Below are 22,507 nucleotides of genomic sequence, written 5' to 3' on the forward strand. Positions count from 1 at the left end.
TGCTTTACAATTCGTATTTGTAGTTCCTGGATGTAGGTCATTTAATGCTCAACGAGATGTAAACAGTGTCATAAAATGGACCATTCAATACAGTCCCTATGGACACACGATCTTGACCGGTCCCGAGAACCTTTTTTTTTTCTCTCCAGGACAATAAGACTGACTGCATGCTGTTTAGACAGTGTCAGTAAAGATACCATGTATATGCTTTCAGAGAGGAACTACAAATGCATGGGCGAAAGAAATCTTGTGAATGACCTTCTCCGAATCTCTTCAAGCAGCTTGAATTCAAAGTTTGCGGGGCAAAAGAATTGTTTTCTTTACCCTTGGTGCCCTGCATTGACTAAACACTGTTGGAGTGTCCTGCCCTACCTCGATCTCTGCCACACAGGCAAAGAGATTGATCATGTCCTGTATATAGTCACCGCAATCAATCACACTCGTGGACAATCTACACAAGTTTTGTTGGTTTTTCCCTGTCTCCTTTCTCCTTTTTTCTCTCTCATCACGGGAAATTGTTTCTATTCTTTGTGTAATTAGGCCCAACCTCTATTTTTTCTCTCCCCCCCCCCTCCTCCCTCCCACACTCCCCCAAAGATCTGGCTAAATATCAGAGACCATGGATTACCTTTTATAGAGGAATGTGAATGATGTTTGGACATGGTTCATCATCTCTTTTAGAGCTACAATGTGTGGGATTTCCTGCTGGTATGGAAATGAATGACTGCAATGAATGGCGGATGCAAATGAATGATTGCAAAGGAATGACAGATACAAAAGATATAATTGCAAAGGAATATGGCGGACACAAAACAAGGGAGGGCAACGTTTTGACTACAAACACAAATAGGTTCTGAGTACTTAATTGTCCGACATGCACACCTTAGAAATAGCCTTGCCTTTGTTTTTAACTCCATAAAAACAAACCTTGTTGCCATAGCATTAATGTGTGTGTGTGTTTGTGTGCGTGTGTGTGTGACACTAAATGTCAGTGTCTGTCTATGACTGCCGATGCATGTCTAGTCACACAGACTTTGAAAGTGTATCAGACATTATACTTGGCAGCAGAGCTTTAAAAAAAAAGAAAGACTGAAAAAAATATATGTATATTGATGAGGCAAGGTTGCAACTGTAACAGACTCATCTTGTGGAGAGATGAAAGCCACTGTTTGGGACAGCTGCCAAAAGTATACCTGCAGATTTCTGGGCCCCGGGCAGTGCACACACACACACACACACACTTGATTACGGCATAACATTTGGCAACATTCCCAGTGTCGCTTTTCATACCAGATTTCCTCCAAAATGTCAAGGAGCAATATCCATCAGATGGAGTAATGATGATCAAACGACAAGTTTAGGGAAGAGGGGATGAGTGGGTTTGGGATAAGACGGCTCTTTACTGCTTCGTCTCTTTTTCTGCCCTTTTTGTGAGAATACCGGTAGGCCGGAAGAAAAAGGGGTGTCTAGCTTCTTACTGTATAGTCATCATTCATTAACAGAACATCAAATGGCTGTTATCTTTCATAGAGTCTTTGAGTTGGTATCTGATGAAAAGAGCAACACATGATCCATGTGTTAATTCTTAATGAGCAAGGTGTTTTAGAAGCACACAGAAATTTAGAAGTACATGTAATACCACTCAGATGATGGGATAACCATACACACATTGAACAGTTTGCCAACTCCCTGCATACATTATCTATCTATCTACCTATCTCTCTATCTGTTTATCCATCCATCTATCTATCCATCTATCTATCCCTCTATCTATCAATCTATCTATCTATCTATCTATCTATCTATCTATCTATCTATCTATCTATCTATCTATTGTACAATGCACCTATGTCTGTGTATGTGTGTGTATAAAACGATCAGAAACAATACTGTAAAAAATTACTGGCACTTGCATGTCAAGACCCTTTCGGAATAAGAACAGGATAAGCAACTTCAATTACTTTCAACATTTCTAATGATCAATAAAGCACAAAAGAATGCATTGACACTTAGTCCTCTTTGCCTGAAATAATATCCTCATGACTCATTTTTGGCGCAGAGTAACTCCTGGAAACTTTGTGAAACTTGTGAAAATCTTTCAACCACTAACATAATCAAGAATGGATCTCACTCTGCAATATAAATCAACCACAATACATGAATAATATGTTCTTTTCCAAACATATTTTATTAACCAAAGTGTTACTATTGCTGTGATGACAGCCAATTACTGCTGTGTGGCCTTCATCATGTGGGTATGGTGTAATAATGCAAAGAGCCCCCTCAAGAAATGTATTTTCTGAGCTATGGCTAGACATGATGAGCTCTAAAAGTGACTACTTTCTAAGATCCATGGCTACTCACCCTACACCTAATTTCATAAAGTGCAAGAGGGTGGGCATATATGTTCCTACCATGATCTGTTTTGCTTTTACTGGAAAAGAAATAAATCTGGTATGTGTGGGTCTAGTGTTCAGTTACAAGGCAGGGAATCTTCGAGGAAGTAAAAGTGTGGGTTTCATGAAAACCGACCCGACTTTGATGTGTAAACGTGACTGGGAATAAATACGTCCGGCTTGAGTGGTGCACGGGAGCTTGAAAATATTTCCACTGGGGAGAACTAAAGTTGGGCAAACAGAGGGGGAAAGAGTTTCCCCCAGCCCTTCTGGCCATACATCATGGGTCTCCCTGCCAGGACAGTTTTCTTTGGGGAAATACTCTTCGTGTATGCTGGAGACATAACGGTACAACGATTCATGTGAATCATTGCAGGGCCGTTTGAGCTACCCGCTTTTCTGGGGAGAGAAAAATTGTTACACTCATCAGCATTTCTCAGCCAGCCCCTCAGTGAAGTAGGGTATTGATCATTAAAAGCTCTTCCATCGAATCACCTAATTTTTCCGTTCAGGTGCATACATCACTAATGGCTATTTCCACTAAAATCTCTATTTTTTTTTAATCACTGTACAGAATTGTCATTGATAAATAAAAAGTTTATAGAAGGGAACACAAATAAAGAGTTACAATTGATTTTACAAAACACCTCAAGAATGTGTCAGGGTTATCAAAGCTAAAAAAAATAATAATCATAATAATCTTTATCATATGTACATACGTTACTCAGTGTTTTCTCAGGGTCAACCATTTTTGTTGTGAAGCTTCACACTATTTTCAGATTATTTCCCCCCAAAATGAACTTGATGTGCTTGACTGAGACCTACTATCACAGATATCAAATGCAAAGTAGCTTGCAATGACAAAAGAATCCACTGTCTTTTCACCAAGTTATATGATGACTCAAAAGCTGTTATTCATGTTGAAACTTTTGATTGAAAGGTTACCACACAGCAAATATTTAATTACATTTAATGACTGAAATATCCATTGCTACTTATAAACAGGGCACGCCATTTATTCAAAAACATAATTTGGATTCATTCGTATGTGTGTGCATGTCTGTCTGTCTGTGTGTGTATGTTGGAGGGGGATAACTGTTGGTGTCTTCTAGTGATAAAAATGTAAGCTTTCAAAAGAAAGAAAGAAAGAAAAGAAGAGAAAATGCTGCTTACCTGAGCCAACCTATCAGCCTCTTTCTTCCGCGATACAAATGCATTTCCGCTCGCATTCTTGGCCAAACGTATCCTCGCGAGTCTCGCTTTCTGCAAACATAGAGATAAACACATATAGCACAGAATTAGAATGACAGAAAGACAGAAAAGATTGCTTGAGAGGTACACAATGCACAAACTCATAAATTTCAGCACATTTCTCTAAAGTTTGCTCTTACACACACACACACACACACACACAAAGAAGAAAAATATCTCTGACGTCACTAAACATGATTAGAGAGATTACAGTCATGATATACGAGACACTGATCCACTCTTGGACATAAGCGTATCTTTTGGCTATCATATCAGGATGAAAAAGTCCCCAGTATAAACTATCCATGCTATCCGCCTGAATGTTATTTTGGAGTATGCATCAGAGAGCATAACATAATTCTTACAGACACTACCTGACAACTGCTTATCTACCTCACTGCAGGGAACATCTTTTAAGCTAATGCCGAGTTCAAAACACAAACATTATTTACAATAGCACAAGATACAGCAGCGCTCATAAACAAGAATGACGTGTTTCACTGGGCTTACTCAAAGTAAATGAAGGCAAGATTGTCACAATCCTCAACGATGAAAAGTTTTAAATAAAAAATGGAAGTCATGTCTATCTACTTTCAAAGTGGCTATCAATATTTTTTTTTCTTCTGCTCTCTCTCTTTCACACTGTCATATTGCTACATCCATTGAGTTTGGTGATTGAAATATATTCCAATATTTTGATCATTTACTTCTTGACTGCTCAAGCCTTTCATCAACTACAAATTGACTTACAACCATCCAATTTCCGACCACATTATTCACACATTCAGTCGGCTCATGAAACATCATTAAGGATAGCGGTGTACGAGATAGAATGTATTTCCCTTTTAGTGATCAGTAGCTGTGATGACTAATTCTGGCTCCTAGGCTGGGAAAGGTGGGGGGGGGGGGGAAGGGGAGGAGGGAGAACACTTTGATTTAAATAAAATATATCCTCATGCACGCACAGATAGAAGATTTGATCAACTAAGTACTCCTCTTTGCTCTTTGTGAGCTCAATGCAACATTTGCACAGCTCAGAGATCAAGAAAACAACATATGCCAAAATATGAAACTCATGATATCTCATATGTCACGAGAGAGAGAGAGATAGAGATAAAGATAGAGATATATAGAGAGAAATATGATTATGTTTCCACATCAAAAATTCATTTCTCCCTGCAGGGGGGGGGGGGTGGAAAAGAGAAAGATACAGCTGAGAAGTATTGAAGAGAATGAGAGATGACTCTGAAAGAATAAATCAGCAAGCAGAGAGCGGCCTCTATTACACAATAATAGCGCCGGATATTGCCTTCATGCATCTTCTCGGACCGGTCCTTTGTCCGTCCTTCTTTTGCCGTGAGATGGAGCCGGGGGGGCAAAATAAGATTAGGGTCTGGACTAATGAAAACATGTGATGAAGGAGCAGAGGAGGCCCATAAAGAGAGAGAGAAAGAGAAAGAGACAGAGAGATGGTTTTAATTGGCGCTTTGTGCTTGCTTGAAACTTGTGTTCCTTTCCGTGAATGTAATAGATATTTACAATTGGAGAAAACCATGGTTTTGTTGCTACATTCTCTCAAGACTTCAAAGTATTTTCATTCAATAGAATATTGCATTGCCCAGTCAAAGATCACCATTGCATATAGCGACATATCTGTAAATCTATATAAACATATGCATTTACACATGCATGTGTTCATGCATGTATGCATGCATGCATCTGCACTACTTACTATAATATTACATCACTAGTGATGCCTTTGATGCCCACGATATATTGTATGCATTGGATACAGCAGGTAGAGACTAGTGGTCTCTGCATATGTTGCAGGTGGGTGATTATTAAAATTGGGTACATGGGGAAAAAAGAAACAAACTCAGACAATTCCTCAGTTAAACATTACCAGGGCATCGCAAACCAAGAGCCATTAATTACTGCCCCTGTCATTTCACCAGACTTCAGACTCATTTCTTATCAGAGAGGACTCAACTCCGACACACAACACACAACACACACAAATAACACACACACACAAACACATAAGGGACATATACCACACCCTCATCTACACACACACTCATACACACACATACACACATACACACTCACACACAGAGCAGGATAGGACCCATCATCAATTAATGGCGAAAATGAGGAAAATCTATGTAGCCCTACATACCCAAATACTTCATTCCCTCTTTCTATAGACACAGCCAACACGGTCAACACGAGCTCTGTTTACACACCATGCATTATGCAGTCCGCTAATTTTGTAACAACCCTATCAGGGGGACTTTATGTGTGTCGGATGTGAAACTACCCAGCATTTCACCCCTACCCCCACCCCCCATTCCAGGGGCACTTTTTCCCTTCCTCAATCGTCTGGGGTGATTGTGTCAATGTGTCTTTATCAGCACTGTCAAAATGGCGGTTTAGTTTTTTGAAGGTGACACAGCTGAGGGTTGAACTTGCAGCTGTTTACTGTTAAAAACAAAAAGAGCAGTGTTTGTCTCCTCTTGTCCCATTCAGATTGACAACTTTATTCCCGTTAACAACACTTGAAGAGCTTGTTCGCAAAAACAGATAAGTCCATATTTGCCAAATGGAGATATTTGCGATTATAGGTCAAGAAAAATAAAGAGAATAATATGAAAATTTGTGTTTCTTTTGACCATAACTTTAAAAATGTACCTTTGTATCTAGTGACCAATGTATCATTTGAAAGGTATTATCTTGTACTTTATGACAGAGACCGTACTTCAAAATCTTCAAAAATAGACTTATCGGCTTTTGCAAACAAACTCTTCACTTCTTGACTTGTTGTGAGGAAATGCCAGGTCACAATAAAGTAATTTGTGAAAGCAGAAATGCACACAACCCATTCCTAGAACTTATTACATTATGACAGTTACATTATTTTTAGCAGTTAATTATATAACAGTGGGTGAAGATCCCATTTCATTGGAAAGTGATTTTTATGAAATTCAACTTTGGTTATCTTTTATGATGTTGACACCTTTGTGGTACTCACAGAAACAAGCTGGGTTTTTTTTTTCTTTTTCAGAAATATTGCTATTTTCACTGTGATGTAAAGATCTTCATCGCTTAATGAAGACATTTTTCTTCAGAAAGAAATGTATAAAGCTTTATTCTTCCTTTCTTTGATGTATTACATGCATGGTTTCTTTCATTTCCATATCATTTTCAAATCATTTTGATATATTCCACAGGGCTAATCTGAGTGTAGTCATCAGAGTAAAAACTTCTCACAAGAAAAAGGAAAAAAAGCAGGGGGATAATGGTTGTCACCAATATTTGCAGTCATATTGCTGAACTTCCTGAGAGATAAGATATCCATATGAAATGCCAGACTGCTGATGGGAAATCTGACCATTTGGCCATGAGAAATACCGCCATGTAAACAATCACCCCCCCCCCCCCCCCCACCCCAAAGAAAAAAATAGATGGGGGCCGGCAAAAACATCTGTCAGGACATCAACGAGGACGGAAAACATCTAATATTCCCATGGCACTCTGTCCGAGGGTGCACCGTGCCAGTTCCTGGATCTGGTTACCGATAGCCAATGGCTACAGTTAATTATCGGCGCACTCCCTTGCGTCCGGGCCCGAATGAGTAGCAACGTACGTGTCTGGGGCACAGGGAGGAGGGTACAAGCATGCTTCTCAACACCACTTCCTTTCCCTCTTGTGGCAATCACAAAGCTACGTGTATGTGCAGGGGGCTGCACACAGTCCAACATTGAAGTCAGGGAGGTTCCACGAAAATGAAACCAGTCTGGGGAGACACTTGTGTGCTACTGTACATGTATCTCAATATAAGAATTACATTTGATGAGCGCTCTGACAAACTATTTTTGTTGTTTCACAATGCTTTACATCACACCATCGTCTACACCAAAACTGCTCTATATTCATACATTATATCTACATATTTTTTTTTTGAAATAGAAAACATACCCATAACAATTTCAAATCTGATATAAAAAGCAACTAGTCAAAATTAATATACCATTAAATACACACAGAGACTATACCAACGAAACATGCATCTCAAGAGGCACAACAACAACAAATAATAATAACTTAAGGAACATACAGGTTCAAAAGAGAAACATTTCTTTAAATTTTTTCTTACATATCTTAACCTTTCACAGAAATTCTACATTTGATTATATAGTTAGATTCATCTAGACTTAACACTCTAAAAAAATCCGGGTCAGAACTGACCTGGAACCGGGTCCGTTGGGGTCACACCTTGTTCCGGGTAAAAAATGACTTGGAATTTGGTCATGAAGACCCGGAATGGGGTCACCCTGACCCAATTCATGACTCTGAATGGGGTCATATCTGACCCCATTCCTTGTCATTTCTGACCCTGACTGGGGTGTGACCCCAACAGACCCTTTTCGGGTCTGTTCTGACTCGGATGTTTTAAGAGTGAGAATTGCAAGCATGTTTTGCATCCGTATCCCAGTTGCTAGATTTCTCCATACATTCAAAATACTGAAAATTAAGTTATCTGAAACAACATATTCCAACTTCCTTATTTTGAAATATGATAAACTTTACAACAGCAACAACAACAAAAATGTGATTATCAAACAGCTTTTAAGCTATAGGTTACTACTACCTTGCAAGCCCTGTACAAAGTCTATGAGAATTTCAAAGTTTAGCAGAGTATGATTTACCAAGTCTGTATCCACATTTATGACTGCAATCATAAATTGAATGGAATTACAAAGCAAGGCTGCATAATTGTTTCTCATAACTCATTGATATCATTTAAGATATTCTTTTCTTTTATTTTCTGTTCTTTTTTTTTTTTTGGTCCATGTGTATGGTAGGAGTGCGCAAGCTCACATGAAAATCTGGTCAAAGTGGTAAGGCCAAGTATGGAAGGCAAAAAAATTTATCAATCATATTACAGGTTTAAGCATATTTCCTTGTGTATGTGTGTGCGTACCCTTCAAAAACATGCAGAATTCATGCATATCACATGCACACATATTTGGACTTTTTTCCATTCTTTTGCCTGCTTTCTTTCTGGCTGCTGCCGACTGCTTGCGCATTGATGGAGCAGAAGAACTCCTCCCTGATGCATACATATTGCATTAGGTGTAACAGGACTCGCAATTGTTGGGATGGGAAACGGGCAATATAAATCGGCAGCAAGATCCCATCATTGCGACGTGAAGGGAGGGAGCTTCGCCCCACAGTGGGGCTCTGAATGTCGCTCATACATTTTAATTAAATTTCACTTTGTGAATCACTGTACAAACAGGTCCTTCCCTGGAGGGTAAACATGGAAAGTTAGCTCGCAGACGTGAACATTCATAATTTCAAGAACACAGCAATTGTCCAAGAGTTATAACATCATCCAAGTACATCCTGATGTTTGATTGAAAATTGCATTCTGTTGATTGTGGGTCTCCCCCCCCCCCCCCCCATTTCAATCATAGTCAGTGAACAGTTGATTGCGTGTCATTGCAGACAAAATCCACTGAGCATCATCAAAGGTAGTTCTATTTATTTCATCATATGCTAAAATACATCTACTCACTTTGAGATGTAGATGTAGTTTGCAACATACAGTAATGACATCCAGGAATTCTTAAAAGCTGGCAATAAGACTTAAAGTGACTCAAAGGGCTCCCCCAAGCAGCCGCACTAGCTTGCAACTGTGTTACGATAGCTGAGAATACCACTCTCCCTTTGCTGGGCATGTACCATGTTTGAGAAGCAGCAAAAAAAAAATATAAAAACCCCCCACAACAAACAACAACAAATAAACTAGAACAAAAAAGAAGAAAAAGAAGAAAAAAAAACAGAAAAAATGATCAGGTTCTGTTGCTGTTCCATTTGATCAGGTGATGGTAGCCTCTCAGTGATTGCCTGGCTGAAGTCTTAAAGCTAAAATAACAGGGAATGGAAATTCATTTTCTCACTTTAAAATTGCCCAGCAAAATTGAAAGACCTGATTAAGCACCATTTTGATAGGAGATGACAGTTTCATCTGCGTACTACTTTTTATTTCAGTTGTGCAGCAGCTGTGGGTTTTGGAGAAAATTGGCAAAAGGTTAGAATAACTTGGCTGTAACCTTTAAGAGTCACAAGTCAGTGATCACTCAAAATTGTCAGGGAAGGGGACAACACCCAAGTAATGCTTCAAATATGGCCATCCTGACAATAACATGGTCATAGATTTCTGCCAGCTCAGCAAGTCAAATATTCGTTACACATGTTGCAATATGTCTTCTTTTTTTTCTGCAGTGCTGAAGCATGCAGGGACCACACAAATCACATCGAATTTCCTTCAACTCTTGTAATATCAATTTAATCAAACGACTCCCTTGCAACAAATGACCTAAGATTTTTCATCAAATTCATGCATAATTGCTCCATTCAATCAGTACAGAAGCACTGCGACACGTGCGCTTCATGCCAAGTAGTGCGCTCACTGCATTAAAGGAGCAGCTACCTTCTAAATACAAGTATGTTTTCTCTCTCTCACAATATTTCACTGTAGAGTTCAACACTCTTTCATGATACAAGTTATACCACTTCTTGTGACCTCTTGGAATTGAAATTCATGTTAGCACACGGACAGTAGAGTACCAAATTTAGAGATACTGCTCATGTCTAAGTGGCATGCATAAATTTTCACTCTTCTTTTTCTCTTGAAGGCAAATTAAAGATAGAAGGAATCTTTACGCCACAGATCTTAGCTTCTAAAAACATTTAAACTCTAGGGAGAAACAACACAACACCAGTCATACAAAATATCCCTGACACATTAACGGCTGAACAAAGTTTCACTAGAAAAACTAACATCTCTAAAACCTGAGGCTTTGAGAAGCACTTCATTGTAGAAGTTCAGCAAACCTGATGCTTAGTTTCACACTAGAAATGAATACATGTACAGAATAGTACGAAGGATCATCAGTCATAAGAAATCTATGATCACTTTACTTCACTTTAAATTCAACCAGTAACCAAAGTCAAATTTGTAGTTGCATTTTATGCTGAGCAATCACAGCAGCATACTAAAGAAGGACACCAGATTTTAAAGATTCATCCCAGTGATGGATTGGATAGCCTTGAACTTCAGGAAATACACTGGTAAGAACCAGTTTCTGATTTTATATTGAGTGGCGTGTTTGTGATTGACTACCAGGTTAGGGGAAAAACATGATTCTCTGGTGCGTGTGAACACACCCTGCTATTTAATCTGATTTGACAGTGCTATTATTACAATTTTCTTTTTTTTTTGGCAATGAATGAAATCATTCCTTAACTCTTATTGCATTTTCATTGCCAATTGGTGCAGATACTGAAAACTAATTGTCATTAAATAAAGATTATTACGTGATTCCCTCTAATCTCTATATTCCTACCATGGCCTTCCTGTTAGACCGAGGCACACACTGCTACACCCGAGGAGGCTTGCTAAGTTTATGACTATACAGAGGACCAGTCAAATTACTGATTGCCGACAAAAAAAGCTTGGTGAGTTAAGCTGAACACCTGGGCCCATAAATGGCTACACAGCAGATAGAATCCAAGTGATGTCCCTTTCACATTTTCCAACAATGTATGAAACCATCATGACTGATTCCATGCATTGCTACTTTTGTAGTATGGAAGCGAGATCATAATGGCAGCCAAACATACATTCTAGTTACAGTACTTGGAAAATATAACTTAATACTAACAGGAAGAAAGTTTGCTCACATTTGAAAGCATACAAACAGCAGAATATCAAATTAATAAATGCTGCGTTGATATTGCTTGCCAATTACACAACCACAAAACAACTGTCTAAATGGATCCAACCATCTACTGAAGATATAAAGTTGATAGATATTCAGGAAACACACATCAGGCCTGTGTACATCCTACAAATTTTCATTAAACTGGGACAAATAGAGCCAGATGCCGGCAGGGAATGCACAAAGTTTCCACCGATCAAGTCCCCTACCATCGACAGCTCTCCACAGCCAATGTTCGCAAAACCAATATCATCTCCCCATGCAGCTGGTGGGTGATGTGGGGACTCAATCGAGGATGAAGGAAAGGACGGGTGGTGGCAAGAGTATAGAGTAAGTGGAAGCTTGGATGTGGGGTAATTCTAGGTGTTTCTCAGGGGGCCTTCTGCAGATCGACTTTATTTGTCGCCATGTTCGCTCCTTTGAACCAACATCGCCCAAGGCCCCGAGTAGAAACGCATGCATGGGGTTCCACATGTCAATTATCTGCAGCATACAGGCCCACCCGATGATTACAATGTGCATGATGTAGCCCTACACAAATCACAGGTTTTCATCAAGTAAGCTTTCGAAGATGAAACCAACTCTTCAGCATGATTTCGCTCCTGCTCACTGTAATGACAGAAGCTCATTTATTTGTGATAATTTGGATGATTTATCTGTGGCTCCCTGCTTACACTGAATCTTCTTCCCATTTAAAACCAAAACTGATAATGTTATGCCAATGAAGCTTGATATTCCTGGAATGTTGGCCACCTTCCTCTACCAGAACAGGTTAAAAAAATCCAGTCTTGAGGAAGTCTATACAAGTGTATGACAATCAGTTTACACATATCACACATGTGAGCACACACTATGAATTTATAGATATCTCAATGTAATGCGTGGGCAGTATCTTCATTGTTTTCTTCTGCTGACTTCAGCACAGCATAATGAGTAATGCACATGTATTCATGCAATGTACTTGAATTAATCCTAATCACACCTTCAAGAAAAGTTGTCCTTGTCACAGTGCAGATTACAATTGCCTCTGTAATGGCCTAATCATGATGGGGGTGATGTGGTCTGTACAGCGTAAATAGCTCATTATTTTCCACATTAAGAGCAGACAAAGCACTGATGAACTTCCTCTAAATATAACCCTTTTGTCCTCCATGACATAAATTGGTGTTGTGTTCATGTACCAGCTCCATATGGTAGACCAACATTCCACATCATACCGGTACTAGAAATGGAGTGCTCATTATTCTCAGTTTTTTACTGTATTTTTTGTTTTTAGTTCTGTTCGTCATCTTCTGTAAATTGAGACTTAGTATATCCCTCTGCATGCAATTATATGTATGGTAATAACACTAATGAACCCCTACCAAAAATAGAAACTCTTGATGGGATTGAATTTATGACTCAGCAATGACAAGTGAGTGTGCATGACAACGAGATGTTTTTGAGGCTGTATACAGGAAGACAAGTGCCTTGCACCTCCACTGGACGGACATGGTGTGTAGGAGGAGATAGATTGCGTGCCCCACCGTGTGACCTTTGATTCATCCTAATTGATTTTTAAACACTTGCAGTTTAATGAATTCACAGATTTGTATAGCTGAGAGGCACACTCAGATGGTGGGTGTAACCTGCACAGCATCTGTACCTGGTATACTTCCTGTTGGCAACTACCCAGAGTATCTTGCATGCAGACAGCAATAGAATCTTTCACAAAGTAGATGGAGAAGATTCACAGGTGTTGTGAGTCTATAGGCATGTGTCTTGTTATTACACCATAATGCATGGATGACTGTGCATCTACAGGTAGAAACTTCAAGTTGGAGCCTGAAAACTGTACACATGATAATATTTTAGCAAATTTGCTGGGGGAGGGGGTGGAATCATGCAATAGTCTACAAATGGCTCCATGGCATTGGAGGAGATGGGTAAAGGGGTAAAAGTGATAATAAAGGCTTTAATTAGGCGACTGTGTTGAATTCATACAACATTGTAAATGAGAATAATAGCAACTGATTGCGGAATATCTAATAACCCTTTTCAAGAGACTAACTTAGCGACCCACCCCCTCCCTTTCCTTGGAGGTGATATCACTTATGTCTTTGTTTTCACAGGCAACATACAATTTGTAAATAAACATCAATTGATTTGCAAAACACATCCTTAAAGAAGTGTCAAAATGGTATGTACAATATTCATCAAATGATCAATCAATGTTTCCACCTGATACCAGGCCATAAATATTACACCACAGTTACTTACAGTGTACATATAACATTTCACTTGACCTTGAGGTAGGCCCCTTGGAATATGATATAAAAGGTAGGGATACAATGGAAGTCCATCAGAATGATACTACCAAAAGGAATTGGAATATATTCATATCCATCACACCTTTGTAGGTATTTTGAAAAGAGAGGGAGAGAAAAAAAAATAATCATTTGTACACACTTTTTTTGAACAGTCACATCACCACTGTGAAATCAGTGGGCAGATCACAGAAAATCCACAAAAGAACTTCCACCAAAGAGTGAACACTATTCAATACATACAATACTCTATACACCATGATGCTATTTTGAAGAAAAAAAAAGAGAAAAATGTGTGGGAAAAGAAAACCACACCATCAACGCACAACTCAAAACAGGTCCAGCCATTCACCACCCTTTGCTGGCTGTGGTGATCCTCTGCATTATACATGTAGGATGTCTTTGACACATAATGTTCAACTACCACACATTATGTTTAACTACCACACATTATGTTCAACTACCACACATTATGTTCAACAGACGTTAAACATGCGCCTCCTGAAAACGGGCAAACACACATTCAAACACGCGCACTCAATTGAAGGGGAAAACGTACAAACAAATACACACCCACACACTACGAATACACTCACACATGGAAAACTCAGCGGAAAACTTGAGGGTGAACATAATTGCATGTACGTTCTGACCTTTCTCCATCTTAGCACTGCTGTCTTTTCTAGCCACCCACACACTCAACAGATTTCTTTTCTTCTCTTTTTTCCCAATCGTGTTTTTCTTTTTTTTCCCAGGGAGCATGAAACTTAAAATGTAGCTACTTTAAAAAAGAAAAAGAAAAGAAACGAAACAAAAGACAAGTACATAGCTAAAGACAATATCTCAGATTAAAGTTGCGCACACACACACACACACAAACAAATAAAAAACCACACACACACACACATCCACACATGCCTGTACATTGTACATTAAGTATGTGTGAAGGGACACTTGCTGTACATATTCCTTAGGTGCTTCAGTCAATGACATTATGCTTTATACCTACTGTACATACATGTATAATCCCAGAAAATGCTGTACATATACAACATGTATATACACTTATTACCATATTACTATCTTTATATCTCCCTCTCTTTTCTATATATTCAATTTTCTTATCTATCTATTCATCTATTCATCCAAACACATTACATTACAAATACATTTAAAAAGCTATCATCCTTGACTGAGTAGACTTCAACAGCTGTACTTTTTCTTCTTTCTTTATCTTCGTTTCTTCACCCTCTTACCAATCTCTTGCATTGCATTTTTACTGAATGTATGCTTGCGTATGTCTGTGTGTATATTGTAACGTAATTCTGTATTTTTTAATCTATTACTTATGACAGAAATTTTGATACACTTAATATATGCTTAATTGCATTTTTGTTATTGATTGTTTAATTGCTGCAAAGGGGCCCAATAACAAGCACTAGTTGCTTACAAGGGGTCCCGGCCTTTGAATGTATGTCTTTTATAATGTGCAATTTTTTATGTTGTATCATACAGTTGCCAAATAAATTGAATTGAATTGAATTGAAAACACACATATATTCATTCATTGTATATTGTACATACATTTGCTATCTAATACATATCCAAAATAAGCCTCTCTGACCATATTTTCTGTTCAGTGTTTTTACTACTGTACATCAGCCATAATCATCTTCAAAGTCCACAAATCTGGTGTCATAGATATTGACTAATACAGTAGTTCATGATGCACTGTTCTCAGTAAAGTATAAACAAAGTTTGTAAACTTTTTCAGGGGGAGGGGGGGGGGGGAGGGAGGGGTATACCAGAGGATTGAGTTGTAAGTAAGATCACACAATAGAGCTTGTTCTTCATGTATAATACAGTACATCTGTTCTTGCTGACCCCTTTTCAAAAGCTCCCAATATGGTATAGACCAGACACCTGTATTGACCAGTGTGTATCCATACCACCTGTAATAACTGCATCACAACATGCTTGTGTGGGAGTGTGTGTGTGTGTGTGTGTGTGTGTGTGTGTGTGTGTGTGTGTGTGTGTGTTTGGAAGGGGCCTTCTACAGTAGGACACTGGAAAAGCAACAACAACAACAACAACAACAACAACAACAACAACAACAAACAACACAACACAACAAAAACATAAGTGGAGAGACATCATGTATTCTATCTAGTTTAAGATGGTTATTATTAGAAAATGCATCCAGTGAGTTGAAACAATTGTATTCAGGTAGAAAGTGCTGAGCATGGTCGTATTGGAAAGCGCCTCGCCAAGACAGCCAACAATTTCCACCATTAGCTTTGATGAGATTTAGAGTGCTGTATACTGTACCTTCTTGAGGCTGCATGAGCACATGACACCATGTATATACCCCTAGCCCTGACAAGTCTCAATAATGCATCAGATAATATGATGATGTGGGAAGATTAGGAAACACCGAAAAAGAAATTGCTTAATGCCATCGGGGAATTCCTGTTTGATTGGTTTGACCAAGGCCAGGACATACAGTGTAGATCGAGCCATCATCATCATCATCGTCATCCCACACGTCAGGAGGCACGAGAAGTGAGAGAAGTGAAACCTCACCCACAGCTCCTTTGCAGCACATCATCGAGAGCAAATCATGTAGGTGACCTTGATAGCAGACTAATGCAATATTGCTAACGCACACATTACAGGTGTCATAACTCTATCTAATTGCACGTCATCACATCTCACACTCCTCTCCCCCTCCCCAACCTTCCCCCACCTTCCCACGCTCCCCCCCCCCCCAAAAGAAAAAGAAAGAAAATCCAGGCATGTAACTGTTTCTACTCTTGTTTAACCCTTTTACACACACACCACATAGATTAAAACAACACTGACACACTGCACACAGGCAGGTTGCCTACTGCATCGAAAGTGTTAATAACATCATGAAATCATCAAACATAGGCCTACATGTCAGTCAAGATGAATCTATATCTACGCAAATGCTTCTGAGATCTATTCTTTACAGGGTTTTTGTATCAAGGCATACGGTAGATATTTCAACCAAGTTAAATCTATAGTACAAGTAATATACGAGCGCTGCAATATAACATACAAATTATTGCTCCTAGTAAGGAATTTGAATTTTTATGTGTCATAACATGCAAGATATGTCAGAGAAAATATAATTCAAATTGACTGCTATTATTTGACACGCGTAACATGTTCAGCCTCTATATCTACACCTCATCTTCACAGAAACAGCAACAACAAATAAGGTTTCAGACATACTTCCTATGCATAGACATGAATGCAAGACTTTCTAGCGCTAAAATCTGAACCATGGCTGACGTGCTGAATAGATAATGTCTTTTGAGACTGCAGGTGTCTAAAGTATTATAATTTTTTTTTGGCCAATGTCACTGCATACAGAATCGCTGCACTTCTACTGAGCTGAAGCCGTCATTGCTAATGCCACCTGAGGGCACGCGGACCCAGCCGGGGTACGGCAGCTTCTGAAAAGCTAGTCAAATGAACCCCCGAATTCCCATGGCAACCGCGGAGAAAATGCTCCATTCCCCGGGACTGTCAATATATTCTCGGCATCTGTTACACCGTGTGCGGTGACGTGACGTGAGATGTAATCATAATGAAGCCAAGACAAATACTAGATGGCCATATGTTCACTACCACTGTCCTCGTTGGATGCAAGCCTCAATGTTGAAATACAATGAGCCATGTACTTGCAGGCAGAGAAATTATGAATTCAGGTTTCACAGTCTTCTCGAATATTTGCTCCAAAGTGTGAGCTTCCATTTGCATTTACATACATACTTAATATGGATAAAAATTAATTGTTTCAACAGTCTTCAATGGGGATTCTTTTCTTTTTTTCATTTGCTACAGAGTGGAAAAAGCTAGAGCAGTCATGGCTACAGTGAAACTCAAATCTATAATTAAAAAATAACAGAGCATTCTAACAGTTATGAACCTCTAGCAAACCAGGGGGATGCAAGGATATGTACGTCTGATTTCATATTTTTGACTTGTATAGCTTATGCTTGCTACCAGACTATCAATTTGTGTGTGTGCATGTACGTGTATGTGTGTGTGTAAAATATATATATATATGTATATCAAGCTTATACTCCCCACTCCCTTTGCTTTCACTGTTTCCATCCATGCCTAAACTTTGCTCACTCCCTCCCCTCACACCATCCCCCCCCCCAAAAAAAAATGACTTTAAAAAAGCAAAGCAAACAAAAAGGTCACAATACCTCTTCTTTGAGAATTCTGTGCTATTTTGCCGACAACAGATGAATACCGGCTGGCTCGACACGCTATTATACCATGTCTTTCTCCTCCCATGCATGATGTCATTGTGCCTACCTCTCCTTCTCTCCACGCCTTGCTTGGCTAGTCAAGTTTGAGGTAAAAATCACTACCTGCAGACCGTAATCACATCATTGGCAACACGGGTACAGCGGGGGGAGTTTATCATCTCCTTGCCACATCAGCCGTTTTCCAGCATTTGGCGAGTGCAGTGTGACAGTCTGTGGCTAAATGCACCCATGGGGTGGCTGATATTTTCTCAGGATGTGTGGCTAATGTGCAAAGTGCATATCGAATAAAGCCATCTAACTCGGCTACCGCCGCCACTTTCATAAGGTTATCACGTATTAGTTTACGGCAGTGGGCGGAGTCCCTGGGTTAATGGCGACTCGCAATTTGTAAGGTGCGTTTCCTCACCACTTGAACCTTCCTCTTCGATGCGTCTGAAAGTTTTTGCGAACTTCTGCATTTCTTAATGACCATATGTAAGTTGCAGTGACTGAGCACTAATACCTCTTCTGGCACACTTGACTGCCTTCTCAACTTTGTACATTTATACAAGGTACTTAAACAAGCATCAAAGTTTCATTAGTGTCAAGGGATGTCCATCACGAAATTTTGATATAAAAAGTATAGCTCAATGAATTTTAATGATTTGTCTTCTTCATCACTAATTTTTTACATCATGTCTAACAATAACTTTTGTAAAATCCTTTCTACATAATTGCATAATTCAGTACCTGGTCTGAAATTCACACAAATAAACACATCCAACTTAAAGAAGTACAACCTACAAACTGTAATGCACACACACTTGTACAATACTAGTAGCAGTACAAGTCACGAGAATCCTTAATTTTGACCTGAAAGAAGCAAACAAGAACCACTTTTTTTTTGGGGGGGGGGGAATATGTACTAAATTGATTTCTAGAAAATATGAACCACAATTCCCTGGAATGGCAATATATATAACAACAGCCGGCTTGCATTGTGTTTGACAAAGCATTCCTCATGAAGTAATTAGTGTAATTGACAATTCCTTCTGTTGTTGCTGTTTTCTTTTCTGCCGAAGCAGTTTTGACGAGCAATTAGCTAATTACCAACCTGGCCATCAGTACAGGCCTCCACACTAGCCAAGTTGAAGTTGCATTGTTGGAACGTGGTTTGATATTGGTCAAGGACTAAGCAAGTATCAACCGCACCAGGATAGATACTGCAAACTACCGTATGCATTATAGATTTCAACATCAGTGAATATGGTGTGTTTACACCATCCCAAGTCTACATGTCTTTATTGTGTCGTATTCTAATAAAATCTGGGCTGAATGATATGTCAACTACATACACTATACACTTAATGAAATTATGAGCATTTTGTATAACCTGGTAAATGTATAATATGTTATTATTATTATTATTAATATCATTATTATTATTATTATTATTATTATTATTATTATTATTATTATTATTATTATTATTATTATTATCATTATTATTATTATTATCATTATTATCATCATCATCATCATCGTTATTCAACCAAATGAAAACAACAATAACAGTTACATAATGTATATTCACATGGAAACAGCACAGTTGACGTATAAAACAAATAGCACGAAATCAGAAGCAAAGACATCGTATGTAATGCAGTATAAATATATGAAATCATGACCTCCTGGTGCCAGCCATTTTTTGCCTACAAAGCTAAAAAAACATTGAGTGATCAATATAAATTGGCACGTACATGTAGGCTTACTGTATATCTAACCTGCAGATTTCTGTAGGAAATCAGAAAGGGGATAGCCGGCAATAATTAGGATATGACGCATAGAAGAGATGCCAAAAAAGAAGGCAGATTAATCACTGTAGTATGGTACAGTGTAAACACCTTCAAGTGGCAACTGGTAATTGGCTACTGTCCATGATAAGTCTTTCATATTCTCATCCAAAATGCATGCCCATATGCCATATTTTGTCTTTTTTTTCTGGTCCTCTTCGCATTTTTGTTGCCAAGAATAGTAATCAATTTGGCAGAAGAGCAGATTAAAGCTACACATGTGTATGGATTACACCTAGAGTGCATCACATTGTCACATTTTTCTTTTAAGTGACCTTTGGCAAGCTACATGTACATTTAAAAAGAGCACAGGTTATGTACTTTAATAATGTGAATACATATAGGTTAATCAATGTTGTGACATATATAACAGGATGATGAATATGGCAATGTGCTTGCTATGTGCTCACGCTGAAAACATACAGGTGATGCCCAGTTGACCACCTTTTTAATGACCATACACATAGATAAGGTATCATTGTTGTAGGTGACCTTGACAAGAGCATGAGGAGTCTTAATTCGAGTTAATGTCTAAATGGCAATTGCAAAGTAATATCATCTTGAAGATGCACATTTTTTTATTCCAGGCTGAACATGTGCCCTTAAAAAAAAAAGCGCAAAGACCTCAATTTGAAACAAGACTTTGAACACTGAAATTTTTATAGTAGCAAATGTTGTGTTGATGAATGCATATAACAAACAGTTTACACGGTATGTGATAATAATAACAGATTGTTTACTGAAAAATAATTTCTAACCATTAAAAAGACTAAATATTTATTGTGACATATCATTATGGGTCATGTTACAATGCATCAGCATGCATGGAATTAATGATAAATATGCATCAACATGATGAATATTCATAAAAACTTATGCATATCACAATGATGGGAATTCATAAAGCAAAAATTAATTGCAGTTAGTGTTTGAACTTGAGTCTTTTTTTTAAGGAATCTGATAGGCATTTCTTTGTCAGTGCAAAATTCAGTATGGAGAAAGTTCCTTCAACTCTAATATAATTGCACTGGCATTATACATCTCTGGGTGATTACAGCTCAATGTTGGCCTACTGTGGAGAGGATTAGGCCTTTAATTGGCTTGATCTCTGAAGACATATCTGGGCCAGATGGGCATCTCATTAGCCCAGACTATGTTCATCACATAATGGCAGTTAAAGGGGGAAGTTTGTTTGCACTTGGAACCAATATACATCGTCACAGGCATCTGGGACCATCCTTGTGGAGTCAGAAGAGGCATGCATCCCGCATGAGTGATCTGAACACCAAATCTGTATTTGTCATTACAGCTAGCGCGATGAAATTAATTTTTGTCTGGCAAAAAAAAAAAAAAAAATTAATAAGTTGAACTCCTGTCAAAAAAAAAAAATGGAGTCTTTGATCTAATTAGTTTCCTCTACACAGGATGTGATTAGCAGATCCAAAAACAAAAAGCTCTTTCACGTGCAATGTATTTGGTATCCTATTTCTAGGGTGTATGGGGTGAAAAGTCACGCTCTAACTCTACAGGACTAGCATGCACAGCTACCAGCTTACAGGCATATAATAAATGAGGTAATAAAAAGTATACAACAAGAACACACATTTTTATTTGGGGATACATTTTACTTCATATCAAGATAAAAATATCTAAAGTATGTCCCAGTCCTTCGTGTTCATGCTATAGACAAGGCTTTTCCTTTATGGTGTACTTTTAGATGTTTCAAATATCCCACTAAATGTGTGATTTGCTAATGGAGTTAAAAGGAGTTAAAACATGTAATGAAATGTTTGGCAATAAATGTAACACTTTAGTGACATATATTTTGCAGATGTAGATCGGAGGGGACATATAACTGAATGTATACTATATCATGTACATGTATGCACAATACCCTATGCATGTGCAGATGACCTATATCAGAGGCAACACTGAGACATACAGTTTACGCAAATCCCACCACGGATGTTGGGTGAAGATATACTCCTAGGCGCAGCTCTTACGATAACAGATTCATGTCCGATTCGGCGGGAGAGAGTAATAAACTTCCCAGAATAGGTGCAGTCCTCTGCAATTTATTTTTATCTGAGTGGATGATGGCAGTTTGTTTGTTCAAGTCCAAGATGTGGTGAGTCTACCCACCCACCATGTCCACATCATGTGCAGCGTAGAAACCAACAACCATTTCAAGTGCAATTCCGCATTCAAATGTAAGTTGAGTTGACATCACTGAGTGGAGTGAAATCGAATGAACACAAGGGAAAAAGTTTCATCAAAATTACACTCTAAGTATAAAAGAAAGTTGTAGAATTCTAAGGCTTCGAAATGTTTCACTTAATTGGTCACAACCATATATAGATATGCCAGTTATGATGAGGAGATGTCAGCAACTACAATAACAAACGTCCCACTGGTTCATACACAAAAGAAAATCTTGAGAAATTATGATCATGGTTGATAATTCAGCACCTACGACTAAGTTTCCTGCCAACAGTCATCATTGGTAGGCAATATAGTAATGCATGCACATTGCGATGCAACCATTTTTAGTATAAAGGATGCAAGTTTTCCCTTTTTTGATTTTGTGTCACAAAAAAAAAAGAGAGAAAAATACAGAAGAGT

The 22,507-nt window shown here is 38.5% G+C and overlaps 1 protein-coding gene across 1 annotated transcript in view; it reads right to left on the bottom strand.

The window, feature by feature from the left end:
* LOC139745217 (potassium voltage-gated channel protein Shal-like) overlaps positions 1 to 22,507 on the bottom strand; it is a 126,647-nt gene that overhangs the window by 54,807 nt on the left and 49,333 nt on the right. Inside the window, exon 3 of the mRNA XM_071655621.1 lies at positions 3,570 to 3,659. Coding sequence (XP_071511722.1) covers positions 3,570 to 3,659 — 90 coding nt within the window. The remainder of the gene's footprint in view (positions 1 to 3,569; positions 3,660 to 22,507) is intronic.

The sequence above is a fragment of the Diadema antillarum genome, unplaced genomic scaffold (genome assembly GCF_040938485.1).
Source record: "Diadema antillarum isolate AM-2024a unplaced genomic scaffold, OU_Dant_1.0 seq00001241_RagTag, whole genome shotgun sequence".
Lineage (NCBI taxonomy): Eukaryota > Metazoa > Echinodermata > Echinoidea > Diadematoida > Diadematidae > Diadema > Diadema antillarum.